The 18,827-nt window shown below is 38.1% G+C and overlaps 2 protein-coding genes and 1 pseudogene across 3 annotated transcripts; 1 reads left to right on the plus strand and 2 right to left on the minus strand.

Moving 5' to 3' along the window:
- Window positions 1-871: 871 nt before the first annotated feature.
- Window positions 872-2,463, minus strand: MRPL57 (mitochondrial ribosomal protein L57). The gene is made up of 2 exons (XM_024580835.4): window positions 2,307-2,463; window positions 872-2,189 (listed from the first exon to the last, which is right to left on the minus strand). Exon 2 carries the CDS (start codon window positions 2,179-2,181, stop codon window positions 1,873-1,875), a length of 309 nt encoding a protein of 102 aa, XP_024436603.1. The 5' UTR covers window positions 2,182-2,189; window positions 2,307-2,463; the 3' UTR covers window positions 872-1,872.
- On the plus strand, window positions 2,451-17,545 carry SKA3 (spindle and kinetochore associated complex subunit 3). 2 transcript variants are annotated; one of them, XM_024580834.3, is made up of 9 exons: window positions 2,451-2,613; window positions 7,195-7,256; window positions 7,368-7,533; window positions 9,588-10,011; window positions 11,695-11,774; window positions 13,588-13,673; window positions 15,338-15,538; window positions 16,769-16,900; window positions 17,376-17,545. In XM_024580834.3, the coding sequence occupies exons 1-8, from the start codon at window positions 2,511-2,513 to the stop codon at window positions 16,871-16,873; spliced, it is 1,227 nt and encodes a 408-aa protein (XP_024436602.2). In that variant the 5' UTR covers window positions 2,451-2,510; the 3' UTR covers window positions 16,874-16,900; window positions 17,376-17,545. The 2 variants fall into 2 exon arrangements, with proteins under 2 accessions (XP_024436602.2, XP_053776641.1); XM_053920666.1 differs by lacking the exons at window positions 7,195-7,256; window positions 7,368-7,533.
- LOC112323133 (DENN domain-containing protein 10 pseudogene) lies at window positions 4,816-6,905 on the minus strand (annotated as a pseudogene).
- Window positions 17,546-18,827: the final 1,282 nt, after the last annotated feature.

Genomic DNA, 18,827 nt, shown 5'->3' on the forward strand with positions numbered 1-18,827 from the left:
GAAGGGCAGATAAAGTGCTTCTCAGATAAGGTCAAGTTAAAGGAGTTCATCCACTAAGCCCTTATTATATGAAGTGTTAAAGGGACTTATCTAAGAAAATGAAAATACATGAACAGTAAAATGATGATAAACTCACAACTATTGACATCCAAACCTAAAAAAATACAAAAATAAAAACTAAGCAAAAAACTAGAAGAGGAACAGAATCACAGAAATGGAGATCACATGGAGGGTTATCAGCAGGGGAGTGGAAAGTTGGAGAAAAGGAGAAAAGGTCCTGGGAATAAGAAGCATAAATGGTAGGTAGAAAATGGGGAGGTTAAGAATAGTATAGGAAATTGAGAAGTCAAAGAACTTACATTTATGACCTATGGACATGAACTAAAGTGGGAAAAAGCAGGTGGGAGGCAGTATGTAGGGTGGAGGGGAATAAAGGGGGGGAAATGGGACAACTGTAATGGCATAATCAATAAAATATATGAAAAAAATTTGCAGAAATCACGTACTGTGTGTGTTCGGCCTAGAGGTCTGAAAGTTCATGTGTGTACCTGTGTGGACTTTCGTTCACATTTGTTTTCAGAGTTGGGTGCGGGGGACAGAAGGCAGTGAAATTTTTCTATTAAACACAGACACAGTAGTTTAGATTTCTGGGTAATACAATTCAAGTCCAAGACACTGTCATTACTGGGAATGTAATTTTGGAGTTCCTTAAATGTTTCTTCACAGGTAAAACTGTCTCAAATGATAGTGTTACTGGAGGACTTCCACCCCCAGGAGCTGGACCTGCCGCTGCCTGGCAGGGTCCAGAACCTTTCATGCATCGGGGGACCTCCAGGTTCTTGATATGTGCAGGAAAAATTTCAAGACAGAGTCCAGGTGAAAATAAGTTTATTAAGGCTTGGGACAGTGATGCAAAGGAACGGCCCTTCGAGATAGGCTCAGAGGGTATGCTTGGTACAGCTGCCATTGTCATTGCTCCCCTGGGTGTGGCAAAGTACATGCCAGAGGTAAGAGGAGTGTGCTCAAAGAGCCAAGGTGGTGTTCCTAGTCCTGAGACTTTATCTGTTTTCTATAGGCAGTAATTTCAGGGGAGGTCCCAGGGGAGGACCTCAACAGAATAATCATTAAACTGAATATAATGGAGTTTGGGGTCATTTTCTGGTTAGTTTCACCTCTATCTTGGATTACCTATTTCCCTAAGGTGATTTTAAACCACCTGCTCTTAGATACCTTTGGTTAGGGAGAATAGAATCTTGTGATTTAACAGCTCGCTGTTATTTGCACTGTGGTGACTTTTGTCTCAGTTTTCCTCATTCCACTTGCCAGGGAATCCTAGTTTCTTACTAACCTGCCTCAGTAGATTATTTTCAATGGTGACTCTCATAAAGTGATTGACTATTTTTAGTCAGAACAAGGTTAGTTGAAATTAAACATCTACAACTGATCAATTGTGTAGTGTTAATTTTATCCCAATCACGTTAAAAAAAATAATACTCCATGTACCAGTTCTGATAAGCACATTTTACTTCATGTAAATGTCCACTGCTGTTGGCAAATCCCAGAAGAAAAAGCTATTTTTAGGAATACGTTTGAATGACAAAGCTTGTTCTCATTTACGTTTTAGGCAGTTATTCGGTGTCACATACACACACCTCAAACCACACTTTGTATATTTATCGCAGCAGTTACCCAGAATACACCTTACATCACCATGACCCCTGGGAAAAAGACACATGACACTTTTAGAAACAGAAACACGACACAAGAGAGAGAAAGCTGGAGCTTGGAGCCCAGGTGTTCTCACAAATCTGGTCCAAAGGTCGTATTTTTCTAGGTCTTCCGGTTCCTGCGACGAGGGGCAGCAACTCTGTGTTAGGTCCACTTCTTGGTGACATTGAGGTGGCTGAGCTGGTCGACCAGCAGCCTGTGTTGCGGGAACTTGGCCTCACTGGCCGCCTTTATGGCCTGGAAGGCAGCTGCTCTGCGGGCCGCAGCGTGCCCGAACTCCTGTGCGGCGGTAAGGAAGGGTGTGCTCAGCCAATAGTGGTTCTCTGCCTCTGTCTCCAGGCGGCGGATCATGTTCTGCTTCCCGTGGAAGGTCACGAAACGCGGCCGCCGGTGCTTCCCGATCCACTGCCGGCCGGGGATGCGGTTGCGGCGCAGCAGCGCGGTCAGGAACATGGCGCCCGCTGCGAACAGAGACCGGGAACGGACTGGCTGCGGGCCCAGCCGCGGGAGAGCTGCGTCCCCGTAGAAGTGGAATCCCACTCACTATCGCGAGCGCCCACTAAGGACAGCAAACTCACCAGAACCGCACGACTCACAAGCCCAGGTTCCTCACTCGACGGCTAACGCGCCGGAAGTGCGTTCTCTCCTCGCCGCGTCCACCTCCATCGCGCGAGACTTCAACTTCCGCGAGAGATCACTCGTCAGCCGACCGCGGCACTAAAGACGCTTCGGGAGCCGGAGATTCAAATCCTTGGCGGGCTCTGTGGTGCTTTGTGGTCACCATGGACCCGATCCGGAGCTTGTGCACGAAGCTGCGGTCTGTGGCGGTCACCTTGGACCGCGAGACGACGCGGCTGCAGCGTGCGCTGGAGGGGGAAGACAGCGGTGAGTGGGACGGGTGGGTGGCGTAGAAACGGGCACACTGATTGGGAAGGCCGTTTTTCCGCCATGGGAGGGGGTCGGCGGCGGAAATGCAGCGCCCAGAGGTCGCCGGGCCACTCTCCCTAATTCCCTCATTCGCCCCCAGGGGCGGCGTGAACCCAGCGTCCTCGGGAAAGGAAAACAGCGCTGTACTCTGTAGCCCGGCGAAACGGGGACAGTGAGAGTAAGACCTAAGTTGAGCTCAGCATGCATACCTGATTTACACTTGATATGCTTGCTAGTTGCACAGAATCTGTGCTTATCAGTAACACACAATAGGAACAAAATTAGTGCAGTTGTTCAGCACTGCCCTCCACGTGTATAGTGAGTGAATGACTTGTCTCTCCCAGATGGTCCACAGTTGCAGTAAGCGTCTATTTTCCCCAACAAACCGTGTGGCCAACACAAACACCAGGACTCAATACTGCTCTTTTTTTTTTTTTTTTTAGGTAAAGCAAAATTCTTCATCATTAACCTTTGTACTAGGGATTTTTAAAAGTTGCAAAAGTAGTTCAGGCTTCATAAATTTTATTGTAATGTGCCTTAAAATATTGCACCCTGTAGACACAGAGTCCTTTTACTTCAATTATTTTATGAATGGTTATCCAGCCATTTAAAAATATTTATTCTTGTGACTGTAAAAACAGTACAGGGTGGGGCAAAAGTAGGTTTACAGTTGTTCTATGGAAAAAACAGAATAATTAATAAATAATAATACAAAAATAATTTGTGTTTCATGTACAACTGTAAGCCTACTTTTGCCCCACCCTGTATGTGTGCGTGGCAAAATGTTGACATACGGAAAAGTGAAAGAGATATGTTCAGTAACTGCACCATCAGAAGACATCACTCAATGTTTTAGTAGCTTTTCTACCATTCTTATTTTTAGAGTTGCTTTGTTTTTCTTTGATTTTGTTTACATAGTTGAGATAATGCTATAAGATAGAAAATTTTATTAGCATTTTTGAGTTCTTGATATGTAGCTGAATTGCTTTCCACAAAGCTTGTGCAAACTTTCTTACCAACATATTACTTATGTACAAGAATTCTGCATTTTCTTTTGGTTTTACAAGAAAAAGTTGGATTAATTTTTCAAATTCAGGCCCGTATGTATTACAGAAAATATGGAACTGTGAAAATTAGAGAAAATGATCACAAAAAATTTTTACCTTTTATGATCTCAGTAATGAGACATTAAATTGGTTGACTTTTAAACATCTTTATTGAGATGTAAAACATTCACATACCATTATTGGCCACTTAAAGGATGCGATACAGTGGCTTTTAGTGTATTCAGAGTTGTGCAACCACCATCACAATAAATTTAGGTTTTCATCACCCCCAAAAGAAACCCCTGTGACTGTTAGCAGTTCATAGTCCCACCTCTACCTACCACACTAGCCTTATGCAAACTCTAATCTACCTTCTTTCTTTATAGATAGCCCTAAACTGCACATTTCATATAAATGGAATCATACAATATGTGGTCTTTTGTGGCTGACTTATTTCACTTAGCGTAATGTTGCAAGGGTCATCCATATCAGCATGTATTAGTAATTCATTTTGTATTCATATGAAAGTTTTTGTGTGAATATGTTTTCAATTCTCTGGGTATACACTTGGAAGTGAATTGCTGGGTAAGCCTATGTCTAACTTTTTAAGGGATTGACAAATTTTTTTTTATGGGCTGCTTATTTTACTCTGCCATGTAAGGACTGGTATCTTTTTCAAAATAATATTGCTAGCAACAAGGTTAATTGAAGAGTACAAATGGCTTAAGTTTGCCAAATGCTCACCTCTGAGTCAGTATAAATACGAATTATTAAAGTTGTCTGCACAAGTATAAAATCTATGCAAAACCCTCATAATAAAAGCAAAATGTTCAAAGGCCAAGAAAAAAATTTTCTTTTATAAGAAAGTGCAACTTCAGGGTCTTTTGAATGATCTTCTAGATGGCTCTGCAGAAAACATAGTAGTTTGGCTCAGAAAGTAGAGTTCCTCATGAGGAATTAAAGTTCTTCCTAGAAGAATACAAAGCAAAATTTCAGGCAGCTTTCTGAAAATAAACATTAGTTTGTAGACCACAATGAGACAAACAGGAACCTATAATAAGGAAGGTGTTCATACTTGCTGTGATTTACACAGGAACTTGACAGAGCTCTTCTCTGACCACAGGCCCTCAGGCCGCCTCATAACCTATGTGTGGTAGTTACAGTGCTTGCCCAGCACTGAGAGTGGGCGTGAAGCTAATCAGATAAGAGAAAATCAGAAGTGTTCTCATGTGTGTTTCAGTACTTTTCAGGTCGTATATCAATACTTTCAAATAAATCATTAAAATATACCATTTATTTGTCGTTCTCAGTATTGTACATAGTTAATGGATAATCATGGTCACAGAGCTCTGTATCAGTCCTCACTGATACATTCGGACATGCAGTCAGATTTTCGGCATTTGTTTGGCTGCAGCTAGATGGTAAAATTTTCTGTCACTGGTGGAAGTTGTCTTTGCTTTAGTGCCTCCAAATTGAGAACTAGCTTTTCTCAATCACCCAAAACTTCTGAAAATGGTGCCAGGTTGGCAAAGATTTCTCTTGTTTTCAGGGAAATATCCTGTATAACTTGGCTGTTGGATTTCTCTGGATCTTCTGCATACTTAACAATTAAGCTGGCCAGTTTCTTTGTGCAGTTTGCCCATTGTCGTGGCCTCTTTTGCAAGCAGAGCAATGGTAATCTAGTAAGTCTGCCATATTCACAAACACGTCTTAGAGGTCTGATCCACCTCCAAGTCTACAAATCTGGCGACGTAACCTATGCACATCTGCAGAGCTTCCAGCTCATCGGCATTGAGGTGCAAGTACAAGTGCAGTATGGTCCAGTCCTGTCGATGCCACACCAGGGCAGGCAGAGTCCTGGTAAACTCCTGGACAGCTTCTATTTTGTGGTAATAACTGAGATACAATGTTTTTGATAGAGTCTGCAAGGTATGCTTTTTGGGCACCAAAGTCCTTGCTGAGGACAGAGCCATTTTCTTCACTCTGGCATATCCCCTTTGTAAGAACTGCAGTATAGCTCTCCATAATTTTAATTGGGCTCCCATGTTTCAGGTATATTCTATACAATATCCTAGTGAAGGCAGCATATTTCTCTGGGTTAAAATCTTTAGCGGTCAGAACAATAGAAAAATGAGTCACCATTTTCAAAACTGAAGAATGTGGAACTTCCAACTGTTGTGATATAAAACCATGTTCTGTACTGACCAAAGACAGGGATGGAGGAGGTTGTTTTTATCTGTAAGGCAGCATTTTCTCAGCAGCAGATTCCTTTGAAAGTAGCTGTTGTGGAAGGATAACACCACACCCACAGAACTTCTCCATTTGTGTCCTTTTCCATGAGCCCAACTCCAAACATCAGCTGGGTGTCCACCACCTCAGCCGCAGCTGCCAGAACTGGCAATTTTTTTCCCCAAAGTGGATGCACCATTGTATACTTCCACCAGCAATGAATTGGGGGGGCGGGGTTGCAGAGGTATTTCATTTTTTTCACATCCTCATTAACATCTGTTATTATCTGTCTTTTTTGATTACAGACATCCTAGTATTTATAAGGTAGAAAATCATTGTGATGTAGATTTGCATTTCCCTAATGAAAATGCAAAAAAAGTCCTTGGTTGACTTTTAACAGGTGGAAGGAGAAGATCTTCAAAGGAGGCATGTTTTAGGAAAGAGAAATATAATCCTTAAAAAAACTACCCTCACCGGTGTAGCTCAGTGGACTGAGCGCAGGCCTGCAGACCAAAGGGTCACTGGTTCATTCCCAGTCAGGGCACATGCCTGGGTTGCAGGCCAGGTCCCCGGTAGGAGGCGCATGAGAGGAAACTGCACATTGATGTTTCTCTTCCTCTCTTTCTACCTCCCTTCCCCCTCTCTATAAATAAATAAATAAATAATTTTTTTAGACCTGCTCTTACGTATATATGACCACCTGATTAATAAGAAAGGTGACAGACAGTACAGTGTGCAAAAGATGTCTTTTCAGTAAATGGTGCCAGGTCAATCGTACACACATGGGAAAAAAGTGGATCTTGATCCTTACACAAAAATCGATTCCAGGTGGATTTTATCTCTGAAATCTAAAGAGAGCAATAAACTCCGAAGAACGCGTAAGTGTTGTCATTGGCAAAGATCTTTGGAATAGGAATCAAAAAGTGCTCCCGTCAGTGAAAAAGTTGCTCCATTGGACCATGTTGCCATCTCCTCTTCTCCCACCCTCCCTGATCTGATTGCTGATTGCATTTCAAAGTGTTTGCTTTGAAAGGTCATCAAACTATGTACTTGGGATTTCTATACTATTCTGTGTGTATGTTACAGTTTAATAAAAATTTTAAGGAAAGGCCTTAATATTAAGGCCTTTGTGATTAACAGGATATTAATTATAAATTAATAACTACAAGGATTTTATAATTCTAAGAAAATATACTAAATTATATTTTCTGTTTTTCCCTCCTTTTCCTTATTGAACGTTTTCCTTTCAATATTCATATTGAAGACTTTGAAGGTTATGCAATGACAATTTTAAATGACCTTCATTCAGAAGTTCGGACTCTAAAGGTATCACTGCTACAATATTAATTTATCATTTTTATGTAGTAATTTTAAAAATCTAAATAAACTTAGTCAAAAGTTGGAGAAATTTTCATGTGCTTTCTTTCTTCCTAAAAGGATAATGTCAATATTCTTCTTGATAAAGCAAGTTTGGAAAGTCAAGAAAGCATTGGTTTCATTAAGGCAACAAAAGTATTGATGAAAAAAAATTCAGCGGATATCATGAAAATAAGAGAGTTTTTCCAGAAGTATGGATATAATCAATGTGCCAAGAAAAATTCAGGTGTGAATAACTTGCATTTTAGAACATGATTCAGTAGACTATTTTTAGCTTGACTGTGGTTTGTAGTTCTTGCTCTGCCATTCATGTGACCATCATTTGATCATTTATTCAACAACCAATGTGCTGGATGCAGTGCTGATCAGTGGTGCAGTATACAGTTCCTGCTCTCCTTTCCAAAATGCTGGACGAGAACTAACACAATGCTAGATGCAAGAACAGTACAAGATACCTCTGTGTTACTTCAGGATACTTGGTTTCTAGTTAGCTCTGCTAGTAAATGGGAGACTGACCTTCAGGCATGTTTTATTTTTCTTATACTCAAGTTCCTCTTCTGTAGAATGAGATTATTTTTGCCTATATAAATTGAGAAGGTCGTTGTCAGTTTTAAAATTCTAGTGAAGGGGAATATGGCATGGTGGTTTTAAATTCAGAGCCAAACTGCCTGAGTTCAAATCTCTGATTCCACTTTACTAGATGCATTGTCTTTGACCAGCTACTTAGCCTTGCACCTCAGTTTCTCATGAGGTTTCTCATTTGTAAAGTGGAGATGTAATAGTCTCTACCTTTCAGGTTGTATTAGGATTAAATAAGATAAAATTTACTGAGAACAGTACCTGGCATGTTAATCAGCAGGTGTTAACTATTGCTATTGTTGTGCCCTTTGGTTGACCAATTTCAGTGAGCTTCAGTGTCATTTCCATTATGAGAGTAATCTTTTACATGAGTAAAACAATTTCAACAGATATGTACTGAGGATGTGTATGGAAGTTATGTAAACAGTCCACAGCAATTCAGCTGACTTTGGTGTGCATGAGCCATGGATTCAAACACTGGCTCCGCTGTCCACATACTCTATACATGTGTAACGTGGACAGTTTCTCTAATTGCTTTCCCCCACATATGAAGTGGGGGTGATCATGGTGATGATTTTATTTTATTAATCTCATCAATGACAGCCTTGTGATAAGTACAAGAGGTTTTTGGTAGTTGTAACATTTCAGAATTAAAAGAAAGCACAGTGTCAGAACAGAACTCAATGAATCAGCAGCCAACTCTTACAAGGGCCAAAAACCATGAAATCAAAGTTTATTATAACTTTTTTTTAATGTGTCTTGGTTTATGCACAGAAGTAGTACCTTATCCTGCTTAACTTCCAGTTGCTGATCAAAACAAAGTGTGCGTCTCCACACTCCCTCCAGTCTGTTGGATATCTTAGCTGCTCAAATAAATGTACAGCCTAAATTTACCCCTTTTCTCTTCCTTTGGACCCATAAGACTCTGACAGGGATCTCTACCAGTATCTATAGACCCTATTTCAACTATAGACCTTTCTTTAAAAGATGGAGAAAACAGAAACAAAAAAGTACTTGGTGTTGAAGGTACTATCCTGGATCATTTAAATCAACTTCAGTTCCATTCCAAATTCATTCACCAGTAATGTACCTGAGAAATTACAAAGGACTATGGGGAAAAGTAGAGTTGTTAGTCAATTATTTAGTCTGAAATGCTCGGTGTAGTGGTTAAGCATGAGGGTTTAGAGCCAGATATAACCTTATTAAAGGATGAGGAAATACGTATCTTTCTAATGCTGTTCTGTTATTTCTCACTAGGCTTTTGATACTGTGTTCTAGACTGACAGGATTAAAATTTATCTATGTATAACAGTATTTCCTTTATAGGCATCTGTGAGTTAAATATCTAAAATAATATTTTTATACTTAATGTTAAATCTGGATTGTGTTACGAACAACTGCTAAATTACATTAATTGGGGAAGTAAGGAAATCAGACATATTTGTGGGTATTGATTTTTCATCTTTTAACACTTTAGTTTACTTCCTTTCTCTAATGTCATCAAAATGGGATACGGGTGGACAAGAGGTGCATGTCAGAAGTTTATTAAAGGTAGAAGTAAAACAAAGCTTTAGAGGCTAAGGAAAGAATCACGACTTTTGCTGATTTTGGACATTTCAAATGAAACTGGTTTATGTTCTGTTAGTACTTGAGATTTCCTGATTTAATGTTTGAACAGAATATGACCTTCTTTTCTCCCAGAGGATGAGCAAGAAGTTGTTGACTCTAAACCAGAGTTCATTAGCGATGACAATCTTCAAAAGTCTGATGTGAAGAATAATATATCCAACAACAGGGACAACAGTAATGTTGTTCCAAGCAGCTCTGTTTCTGAGAAGATTCCATGTAGTCCACAACTTTCAGATTTTGGACTTGAGCGGTACCTGATATCTCAAGTTCCACTGAACCCTCCACAGGTAGTAAACAACCAAAAGGAAGAGCCAAAAATGTTAACTCCATCTTCGAAACAATCACTAGTTAAAGTACTAAAAACTCCAAAATGTGCACTAAATATGGACGATTTTGAGTGTGTGACTCCTAAGTTAGAGCATTTTGGTATCTCTGAATATACTATGTGTTTGAATGAAGATTACACAATGGAACTTAAAAATGTGAAGAATAAAAGGTAAGCAGCTTTCTTAAAAGGCACATTTTATCTGACTTTCTGTATGTTTTCTATTTATTGATTTTTCCTAGAAAAAAATAGGATATTTAAGAATATGAAATTTTCAGATACTTCTTATTTCAAACTTCCCTGAATAACTAATTCTATCAGTAAAATGTGCACTATTGTGTTTTTGTGGGGGGTTTTTTGTTTGTTTGTTTGTTTTAGGTAAGATGCTACAGAAGGAGTGACATGGGCCGGAAAAAAATGGTGTTTGGTGAGACAGAGAAGCAAGGGTAAAATTAGTAAGAATTTGTGTTATTTTAGTAAGGAGACTTGGGAAGAAAAGGGGATCAGGAGTCAATCCCAGATTTCTGATTTGTTGCCTGGGGTGGCACTAGAAAAAAACTAAGAAATACCTGAACCTTGGAGGGACAGGAGATATGTAACATGTTGATTAAATTTGCTCTTAAATTTAATGCTCTTAAATTTGAGTATTTTAATATGAATTTGAAATTCAGTGATTAATTTCATGCTAAAGACATTGGGAGTGATTAGTAAGATTTTTAGAAAGGTAGAATTGATCAACCTAAGAACTGATTCTTATTTAAACATAAGTGCAAATGAACTAAGGGCTATGTTTTTTATTTTTTAAGCTATTAGACATAGTACAGAGTATAGTACTGGGAAATTGGGGAAGTTCAGATAAGTGAAAAATAACCACTTAATATGCTTTCCTATATTTTATTAATAACTAGTTGGTAAATATAGTGGGAAAAATCCATTCAGATTTGCAACAAAAAATGTAGAATACCTATGTTAGTTGTAGATGAGAGGCCTATGTGATTCAAATCATAAAGCATGTCTGAGTTATATACAGCAAAAATTAGGATGAAGAGAGATATTATATTCCTGAATCAAATGACTACTATTAATGTTTATCATATTAAATTAATTTATAGGTGTCATGCAATTACAACAAAGTCTCCATAAGATGTTTTTTAAGGTGGAGAAAGAGGGATATTTGACAAAATGATTCTAAAATTTGTTTGGAAGAATAAAAAGGATAGCTAAAAAAAAAAATGAAAAAAAAATAATAAGGGGAGTTGATCTACTATATCGGGGTGTCAAACTCATTTTCACTGGGGGGGCCACATCAGCCTCGTGGTTTTCTTCAAAGGGCCGAATGTAATTTTAGGACTGTATAAATGTAACTACTCCTTAACAATTAAGCAAGAGCTCGGTGCTGCCACTGGGTAGAAACAAGGTGCCGGGCCAGATAAAACAAGGTGGAGGGTCGGATTTGGCCTGCGAGCCTTGTGTTTACCACCTGTGTACTAGATATTAAAATATATAAAGCCATAGTAGGTAAAACAGTATAAAACTTCAGAGAATGGACCTGTAACTGAAAAAAATAGACCAGAAAAACACTAGTTTATAATGAGTTGAACTTATGGCTTTCCTTGTAAGTCAGAGTTTCTTAATCTACTTCTAAGTCAAAACTGTCAGTATAAAATGGTTCTTAACCTTTTTTGAGCCATGTTTATACATTAAAAAAAAAATTGTTCCATGGGCTTTCTGTTCCATAAAATAGGACTGAACGTTTGTCCAGACTTGATGATTTATAATAAGTTTAAGTTTACCAAGAGGTTTAATAATATTAACTTTTTTATAACCTTATAATTTCCCTATTAATCATGACAGTAAGGAAGCCATAAAAACGGAACCAGTGTCCAATGATTGTGCCACTTCTGGCGTAATGAACAACCAATTGGAAAAAAATGGTAAGCATGAAAATCAAGTTACTTCTCAGCTATGCTCTTTGCAGATGATCTTTGTACAAAAATGGTTCTCTCGCCATAGGTTTTCTAATAGCACTCAGTTGGTGACCTCGAGTTCTATTAAGAACCATTCCATTCAGTCAGCATGATATCATATAAGAGAAAGATACATAATTTTCTGACTTGCTTTTCACTCTTCCTTGTTATATTTAGCATTTGCCAGGTTTTCTTTTTAACATTTCAACTTAAAGCATATAAATATATATTTATTCACCATTTAAAAAATATATTTTATTGATTATGCTATTACAGTTGTCCCATTTTTCCCCCCTTAAATCTCCCCTGCATTGCACACCCCTTCCCACCTACATTCCCCCCACCTTAGTTCATGTCCATAGGTCATACATAAGTTCTTTGGCTTCTACACTTCCTATACTATTCTTAACCTCCCCCTGTCTTTTTTTACCTAACAATTATGCTTTTTATTCCCTGTACCTTTTTCCCCATTCCCCTCCCCGCTGATAACCCTCCATGTGATCTCCATTTCTGTGATTCTGTTCCTGTTCTAGTTGTTTGCCAAGTTTGTTTCTGTTTTTTAGGTTCAGTTGTTGATAGTTGTGTGTTTTCATTTTACTGTCATATTTTTAATCTTCCTTTTCTTAGATAAGTCCCTTTAACATTTCATGTAATAAGGGCTTGGTGATGATGAACTCCTTGAACTTGACCTTATCTGGGAAGCACTTTTATCTGCCCTTCCATTCTACATGATAGCTTTGCTGGATAGAGTAATCTTGGATGTAGGTCCTTGCCTTTCATGACTTAGAATACTTCTTTCCAGCCCCTTCTTGTCTGCAAGGTTTCTTTTGAGAAATCAGCTGATAGTCTAATGGGAACTCCTTTATAGGCAACTGTCTCCTTTTCTCTTGCTGCTTTTAATACTATCCTTCCCTTTAATCTTGGTTAATGTAATTAAGATGTGCCTTTGTGTGTTCCTCCTTGGGTCCAACTTCTTTGGGACTCCCTGAGCTTCCTGGACATCCTGGAAGTCTATTTCCTTTGCCAGATTAAGGAAGTTCTCCTGCATTATGTTTTCAAATAAGTTTTCAGTTTCTCGCTCTACCTCTTCTCCTTCTGGCACCACTATGATTTGGATGTTGGAACTTTTAAAGATGTCCTGGAAGTTCCTAAGCCTCTCCTCATTTTTTTGAATTGTTTCTTCATTCTGTTCTGGTTGACTGTTTATTTCTTCCTTTTGCTCCAAACTATTGATTTGAGTCCTGGTTTCCTTCCTGTCAGTTGGTTCACTGTACATTTTCATCTATTTCACTTTTCATAGCCTTGACTTTTTTCTCTATTTTGCGACCATACTCAACCATGTCTGTGAGCATCCTGATTATCAGTGTTTTGAACTCTGCACCTGATAAATTGGCTCTCTCTGCATCATTTAGTTCTGTTTTTGGAGCTTTGATCTGTTCTCTCATTAGGGCCTTTTTTTTTGGTCTTTGCACACCTGCTACGTAGTAAGGGGTGGAGCCTTAGGTATTCACCAAGGTGGGGCAACCTATGTCGAAGCCTTGTCGGGGAGTGGTCCGAGAGGTAACAATGACACTTGTATGCGGGGGAGGAGTCTGAGAGGGAACAATGCTTTATGATTATGATGTTTCTCTCCCTCTCTTTCTCCCTCACTTCCACTCTCTGTAAAAGTAAAATATTTAAAAAAACAAAAAATACACAAATGATATTGGCAAGAATTATAACTTAGAAGTTGAAATCTGTGTTTCAAATATTTATTTTCATGCAATTGTATGTCTTTTAGATGCTGAATGTACAAAGTCTCCCTTGGCTCCTACGTTCTCTACACCAGGTTTGAAAATTCCTTCTACAGAGAGCAATACAGCCTTGGTAAATTTTCATAAAATTGAAAGCCCTAATATTGTTCCTAATGACTCAGATACAACACTGTTTCCAAACACAGTCTGTTTAAAAACTTAGAATAATGCATATCTTAATTGTATATTTACTTTATACTTAACAGAGGGTAATTTAGCAGCACTTATCAAGAGCTTTAAATTTTTTCATACCCTTTAGCTATGTCTCAGAATTTATTCCTAAGGCTCACTGGGACATGTTTACCAAAGCAAGTTATTTTTAAGAGTAAAACAGAAAAAGTCTAAATGTCAAATGTTAGAGAGGAAGTGAGATACATTGAAGTATGTCAGTAAAATCCAGTGTTACCTAACTATCATGTTTTTGAAAAACAGATAAGTTTTTAAGAAATATTTAATTATATGGAAAATGACATGTATGTATATGTACATATGCACACCCATATACAATAATCCTCTCATCCATGGTTTTGTTTTCTGTGGTTTCACTTACCTGTGGTAAACCACCGTCTGAAAATATTAAGTGGAATATTCCAGAAATAAACAAGTCTTAAGTTTTCAATTGTGCTCCTTTGAGTAGAGTGATATAATCTCTCACCCTCCCACTCCATCCCATCTGGGATATGAATCATTCCTTTGTCTAGCGTGTCCACACTGTAGATACTACCCTCCTGTTTTAGTCACTTCATAGCTGTCTCAGTTATCAGATCAACAGTCAAGGTATCACAGTGCTTGTGTTCAAGTCACATAACCTTTATTACAGTATATTGTTAAAATTGCTCTATTTTATTATTAGTTATTATAGATCTCTTAACTGTGCCTAATTTATAAATTAAACTTTATTATAGGTGGTTATGTATAGGGAAAAATATAGTACATATAGGATTCAGTTCTATCTGGGGCTTCATGCATCTACTGGGGATCTTGGAACATATTCCCCGTGGATAAGGGGGGACTATTGTATTTTAAGGAAAAAGAATAAATAGCAACAAACCAAAATGCAGCTATTTATGAAGCTTTTTCCCCCCAAATTTTCCCTAGTGAACAAAGTATAATAAACCTCATCCCTTTTAAATTTTGATATGAACACTTAAGACAGGCCATGTGGTAGACCAAGTCATCTAACAGAACTTTCTCCATTGATGGAGATGTGCTGTATTCCATGTGCCCAGTATGGTAGCTACTAGTCACAGCCAGCTATTGAGCACATAAAGTGTGGCAAGTGCATATGTGGAACTAATTATTATTTTTTTTAAATTTTACTAAGTTTAAACAACGCAGGTGGCTGCGGCTCCTGTGTTGGACACTAGCTGTAGAGAAATAAAATCCTGGGCTTCCCTGAGATAGGCTTTCTTCCTCTTGTGGGTGAGGGCCTGTGGTAACTTGCTCATTGGTGCTGTGACTGTCATCTGGCCCAGTTGGTGGTGTCTGAGATCAAGGGGGTGAATCATCTAAATGTGGGTTCAGTTCATTTTTCATATTAAGCTGTAGCTCAGCCTTTATTGGTAATGGAGATAGTACTTTGTTTTCCATATGCCATTTCTTTGTTTTCTTGATTTTATTTAGTACTCGATCAGGGAAGAGGGGGTCATTTATGGCCTATTTAGCAACCCCATCAGGACTAGTAATTTTTATTTACTTTATACCACCATAATTTAATGATTTATTTTTATTCATTAGGTATCCACAGGTTATCAATTATCAGAAACAAATAGTTCATCAGATGATTTGGAAGTGAAAGACTGTACATTAATTTTAAATTCAGACAAGTGCTTTGAGAATTGTGCTGCTCCTTCTTCCCCTGTGATGTCTTCTTATGAGAATCTGCTCAGAACACCCACACCTCCAAAAGTAACTACAATTCCAGAAGATGTTCTCCAGGTTATTTTCCAGGCTGTTTTATTTTATGATACATTTATTTCAAAGTTAGATATTTATATAATCTCTAGTGTAAACTATGATTTATCATTGCGCTATGTGCTGGTTTGGATATTGAAAAAAATCTAAATTCTGGCCTGCTGGGCTTTTCTTACACTACCTGGCTAAGATTCTTCTGAACTGAGCAAAAGCTAGTGTTGAACTCATACTTGTATGCTATCGGGGCATTTTCTCTTTAACTTCATATTCAGAAACGTATTCTTATAGTATTTTCTAATAGTTATTCAGCTGTGGTGGCTATGTTGACCATTGTTTCCATGGGAGGTGTTGCTGGCCAAGTCAGGAATGTCATTTATCCTACAGTTCTGCAGAGGGAGGGGGGTAATATGAGTAACTTAATTAGTGTTTCTTGAACTTCAGATGTCTTAGACCTCAGTTTGAGAAACACTGATTTAAATATATTGGAATCTCTGATTCTTTAGTATAACATCATTTACTACTAGTCAACTACTGACTTGTAACAACTGACAAATCTACTAAACCACCACCATTCTGATTCTTTGAGCTTTCTCCTCCTCCCCCCATAGGAGTTGTAGTGTTGGACACTTACAATAACCATTCTAGCAACCTTTCTAGCTTATGGAGAGCTATGATAAAGATAAAACTACTTGGCAAAATATCCAAATGCAGTTAGAACAGACTCATCCTAAAATATTAGTAAAGGGTTTATTACCCTCTTTTCTTTTTTTTCTGGGCATTATAATAAATTAAGGAAGGAGCAGCTTCTGTCTATAAGGCATTATATACAGCCCCATTTCCCTTTTTATTTGTGTTAAAAGAGGGAAACCTTGTCAATCATAGCTGAATATTTCAGCTTTTTATAATTATATAATTAGCAATCTTTCTTTTGAGCATTTATTTTGCCTCTTCTTGTATATGTTTTCCCTAACATCTTTGTAAAAGCTTAATTTGTTCACAGGGACACACTGGTGCTTATTTCCATTACCCGCAGTGTACATTTTAGAAGGCTTTAGAAATCAAGCCTCCATAGGCAAGTTAAATTTCTAATATTGCCATCATTTCTGTGGTGTTGAACTGTGCTGATAATAGATTCTTAATGTTTCCAACAACCCATACCTTCAAATTTTCCTTGGGTTTCTTGAATGTTTTGTAACACCTTCTAAATTTATGTTGTTCATATGACTTAATAAAAACTATTTTGCTTGGTTTTAGATTTTATCAAAATACAACCCAAACCTAGCTACTACTCCAGTAGCAGTTAAGGACATGCCTCCCAGCAAAGGATTCCTTACTAGATGCGAAGGACAAAGCAGCTGAGATATTGGCAACAAAAAAACAATGAAAGTGAGTATGTTTACCATTCTAAAGAACATGTATTTTGCTGTGTACAATGTTCGCTCTTTGCCCAAATATTTCAGGGAAAAATGAGATGTGCATTATACATGGTTATAATGCTTATGTATCATGGGTATAATAATCCCATGTTTAATGTGCATAAAAACATGGGTGTGCATTATATATAGCAAAATACAGTACTTGTCTGGTATTTGAGGAGAACATCTGAAAATTAACATTTGAATGGATGTAAAAATAATTTCTAATTGACATTTGGCAGCTTGGGTTAGCAGCCTATGTCTCTCTATGTATGAAACTTGGGATCTCTAAATCTGACTCCCACAGTAGCAAGTTTGATTGATAATGTCATTGGGAATCTATCCCTAATTTTTTTTACAGAAAGTGCAAAACTATATAACCACAGTGGTGTGTCATTTGTTGATGGTTATTAATTATACCTGATTTTTTTTGTGTCCTTTTGCAGAAATTCTAATGGATCCGTCCATCTCTTACAGAAACTGAACAGAATGAGATGAAAGCAAAGCTGGACTTATTTTGTTTTTCACATTCCCGTGTCTCCTTGTGTAAAAACCAACCCATATCAAAGATGGGCATGGACACTGATGTCATAATACATTTTGTATTAAGTTTTGACTCAGTAATTCAATTTTTAAATAACATTAGTATTTCAATGATTTCAGATTTACCATACAGATTTACCAATCCAATCTAACAGTGGATTAAGTAATACTACTAGAAAGCAGGATCAATAATTTTTCAAATTTAAGTGTTACTGTTTACAGCTCAAATAAGGTCACCTCCACTCTTCTCCAAGCTGGATAGTTACTGTTGTCTGCTAGACAACACTTCTCCCTTAACCCTAATTCTGCCCTCCTCTGTCTCCTCCATGACTGTCCCAAAGTCTCTTACACTTTTTATTTCAACATTGCTCTTTTAAAATACAGTTGTTTACAAATGACAGCTTAATTTAGGAAAAGAATAATTTACAGGCCAGGATGACTACAATGTAGTAGGTCTCAGACATTGGAATCAGGGACTCATCTGCTGTCTGGATGTATTTCTTTCTTTTTACTCCCAAATTTTACTTGGTGTCCATTTCATCAGGTCAACTCAGCTCTTTCTACACACGGTGTTGGCCTCTCCAAGTTCCCCTCCAGTGGCTACCCAGACCCTGAGGCCACACTCTCTCTGGAAGATTCTGATGCCTCTTCCTAGGCCAGATGCCCTTCTCCGGACTGTCAGCTGTGGCTACAGGAACCAGGAGACTGCGTCTAGAACCATCTGATAGCTTCACACCTTCCAATATAAGTACAACTGAATAGTAATTTTACCCAAGTTCATGAAAGTACTTTAGCAAGTGTCTCAGATTACAGTCAATGGGAAAATAAGAACCTAGCATATTGTGAAGACCATTTTAGAATGAGAAGAAACGACTGACAAGTACCATGACAAGACACTTCACAGGCTTAGCTATGGGAAATTGATGCAGTTGAGTACCCTCTTCTATTAGCTATGCCTTGAAAGTCAAAGGTAAAGACTGATCTCTTCATTTTGTCAGAAAATTGTCATTAAAACAAAACTTGATTTATTGTGTTCTAGGAATTACTGTGTAGTTGTAATTTTTGTTAAATATGTAAATTTCTACCAACCTTTTCGCCATTTACTACAGCTGCATGGACAGAAATGCACAGGATGGGTGGACTGTGGAGGGAGGGTCCAGTGTCCTAGGACTGAACCTGGTAGACCATCAAGCAAAGGAGACTGAGGTCAGTAAGTAGGAAGAAAGGATTTCAAGGTCAGTATTGCCGAGAATCCAAGTAAAAAAGAGACAACTGACCATTGGACTTCGTGGCAAAATGGATATTGATGGCACTGATTAATTTTGATTGTGTGCTGGGGACTAAAGAGGGAATTG

The sequence above is a fragment of the Desmodus rotundus genome, chromosome 3, assembly GCF_022682495.2.
Source record: "Desmodus rotundus isolate HL8 chromosome 3, HLdesRot8A.1, whole genome shotgun sequence".
NCBI classification, from domain to species: Eukaryota; Metazoa; Chordata; class Mammalia; order Chiroptera; family Phyllostomidae; genus Desmodus; species Desmodus rotundus.

What these genes read in the sequence shown, in the direction of transcription:
- SKA3 (XM_024580834.3), top strand. Translation starts at nt 2,511, where the DNA reads ATGGACCCGATCCGGAGCTTGTGCACGAAGCTGCGGTCTGTGGCGGTC. An exon ending in CAGAAGTTCGGACTCTAAAG is followed by an intron (nt 7,257 to 7,367) that starts GTATCACTGCTA and finishes TCTTCCTAAAAG; the next exon opens with GATAATGTCAATATTCTTCT. An exon ending in AAAAATGTGAAGAATAAAAG is followed by an intron (nt 10,012 to 11,694) that starts GTAAGCAGCTTT and finishes TAATCATGACAG; the next exon opens with TAAGGAAGCCATAAAAACGG.
- MRPL57 (XM_024580835.4), bottom strand. Translation starts at nt 2,181, where the DNA reads ATGTTCCTGACCGCGCTGCTGCGCCGCAACCGCATCCCCGGCCGGCAG.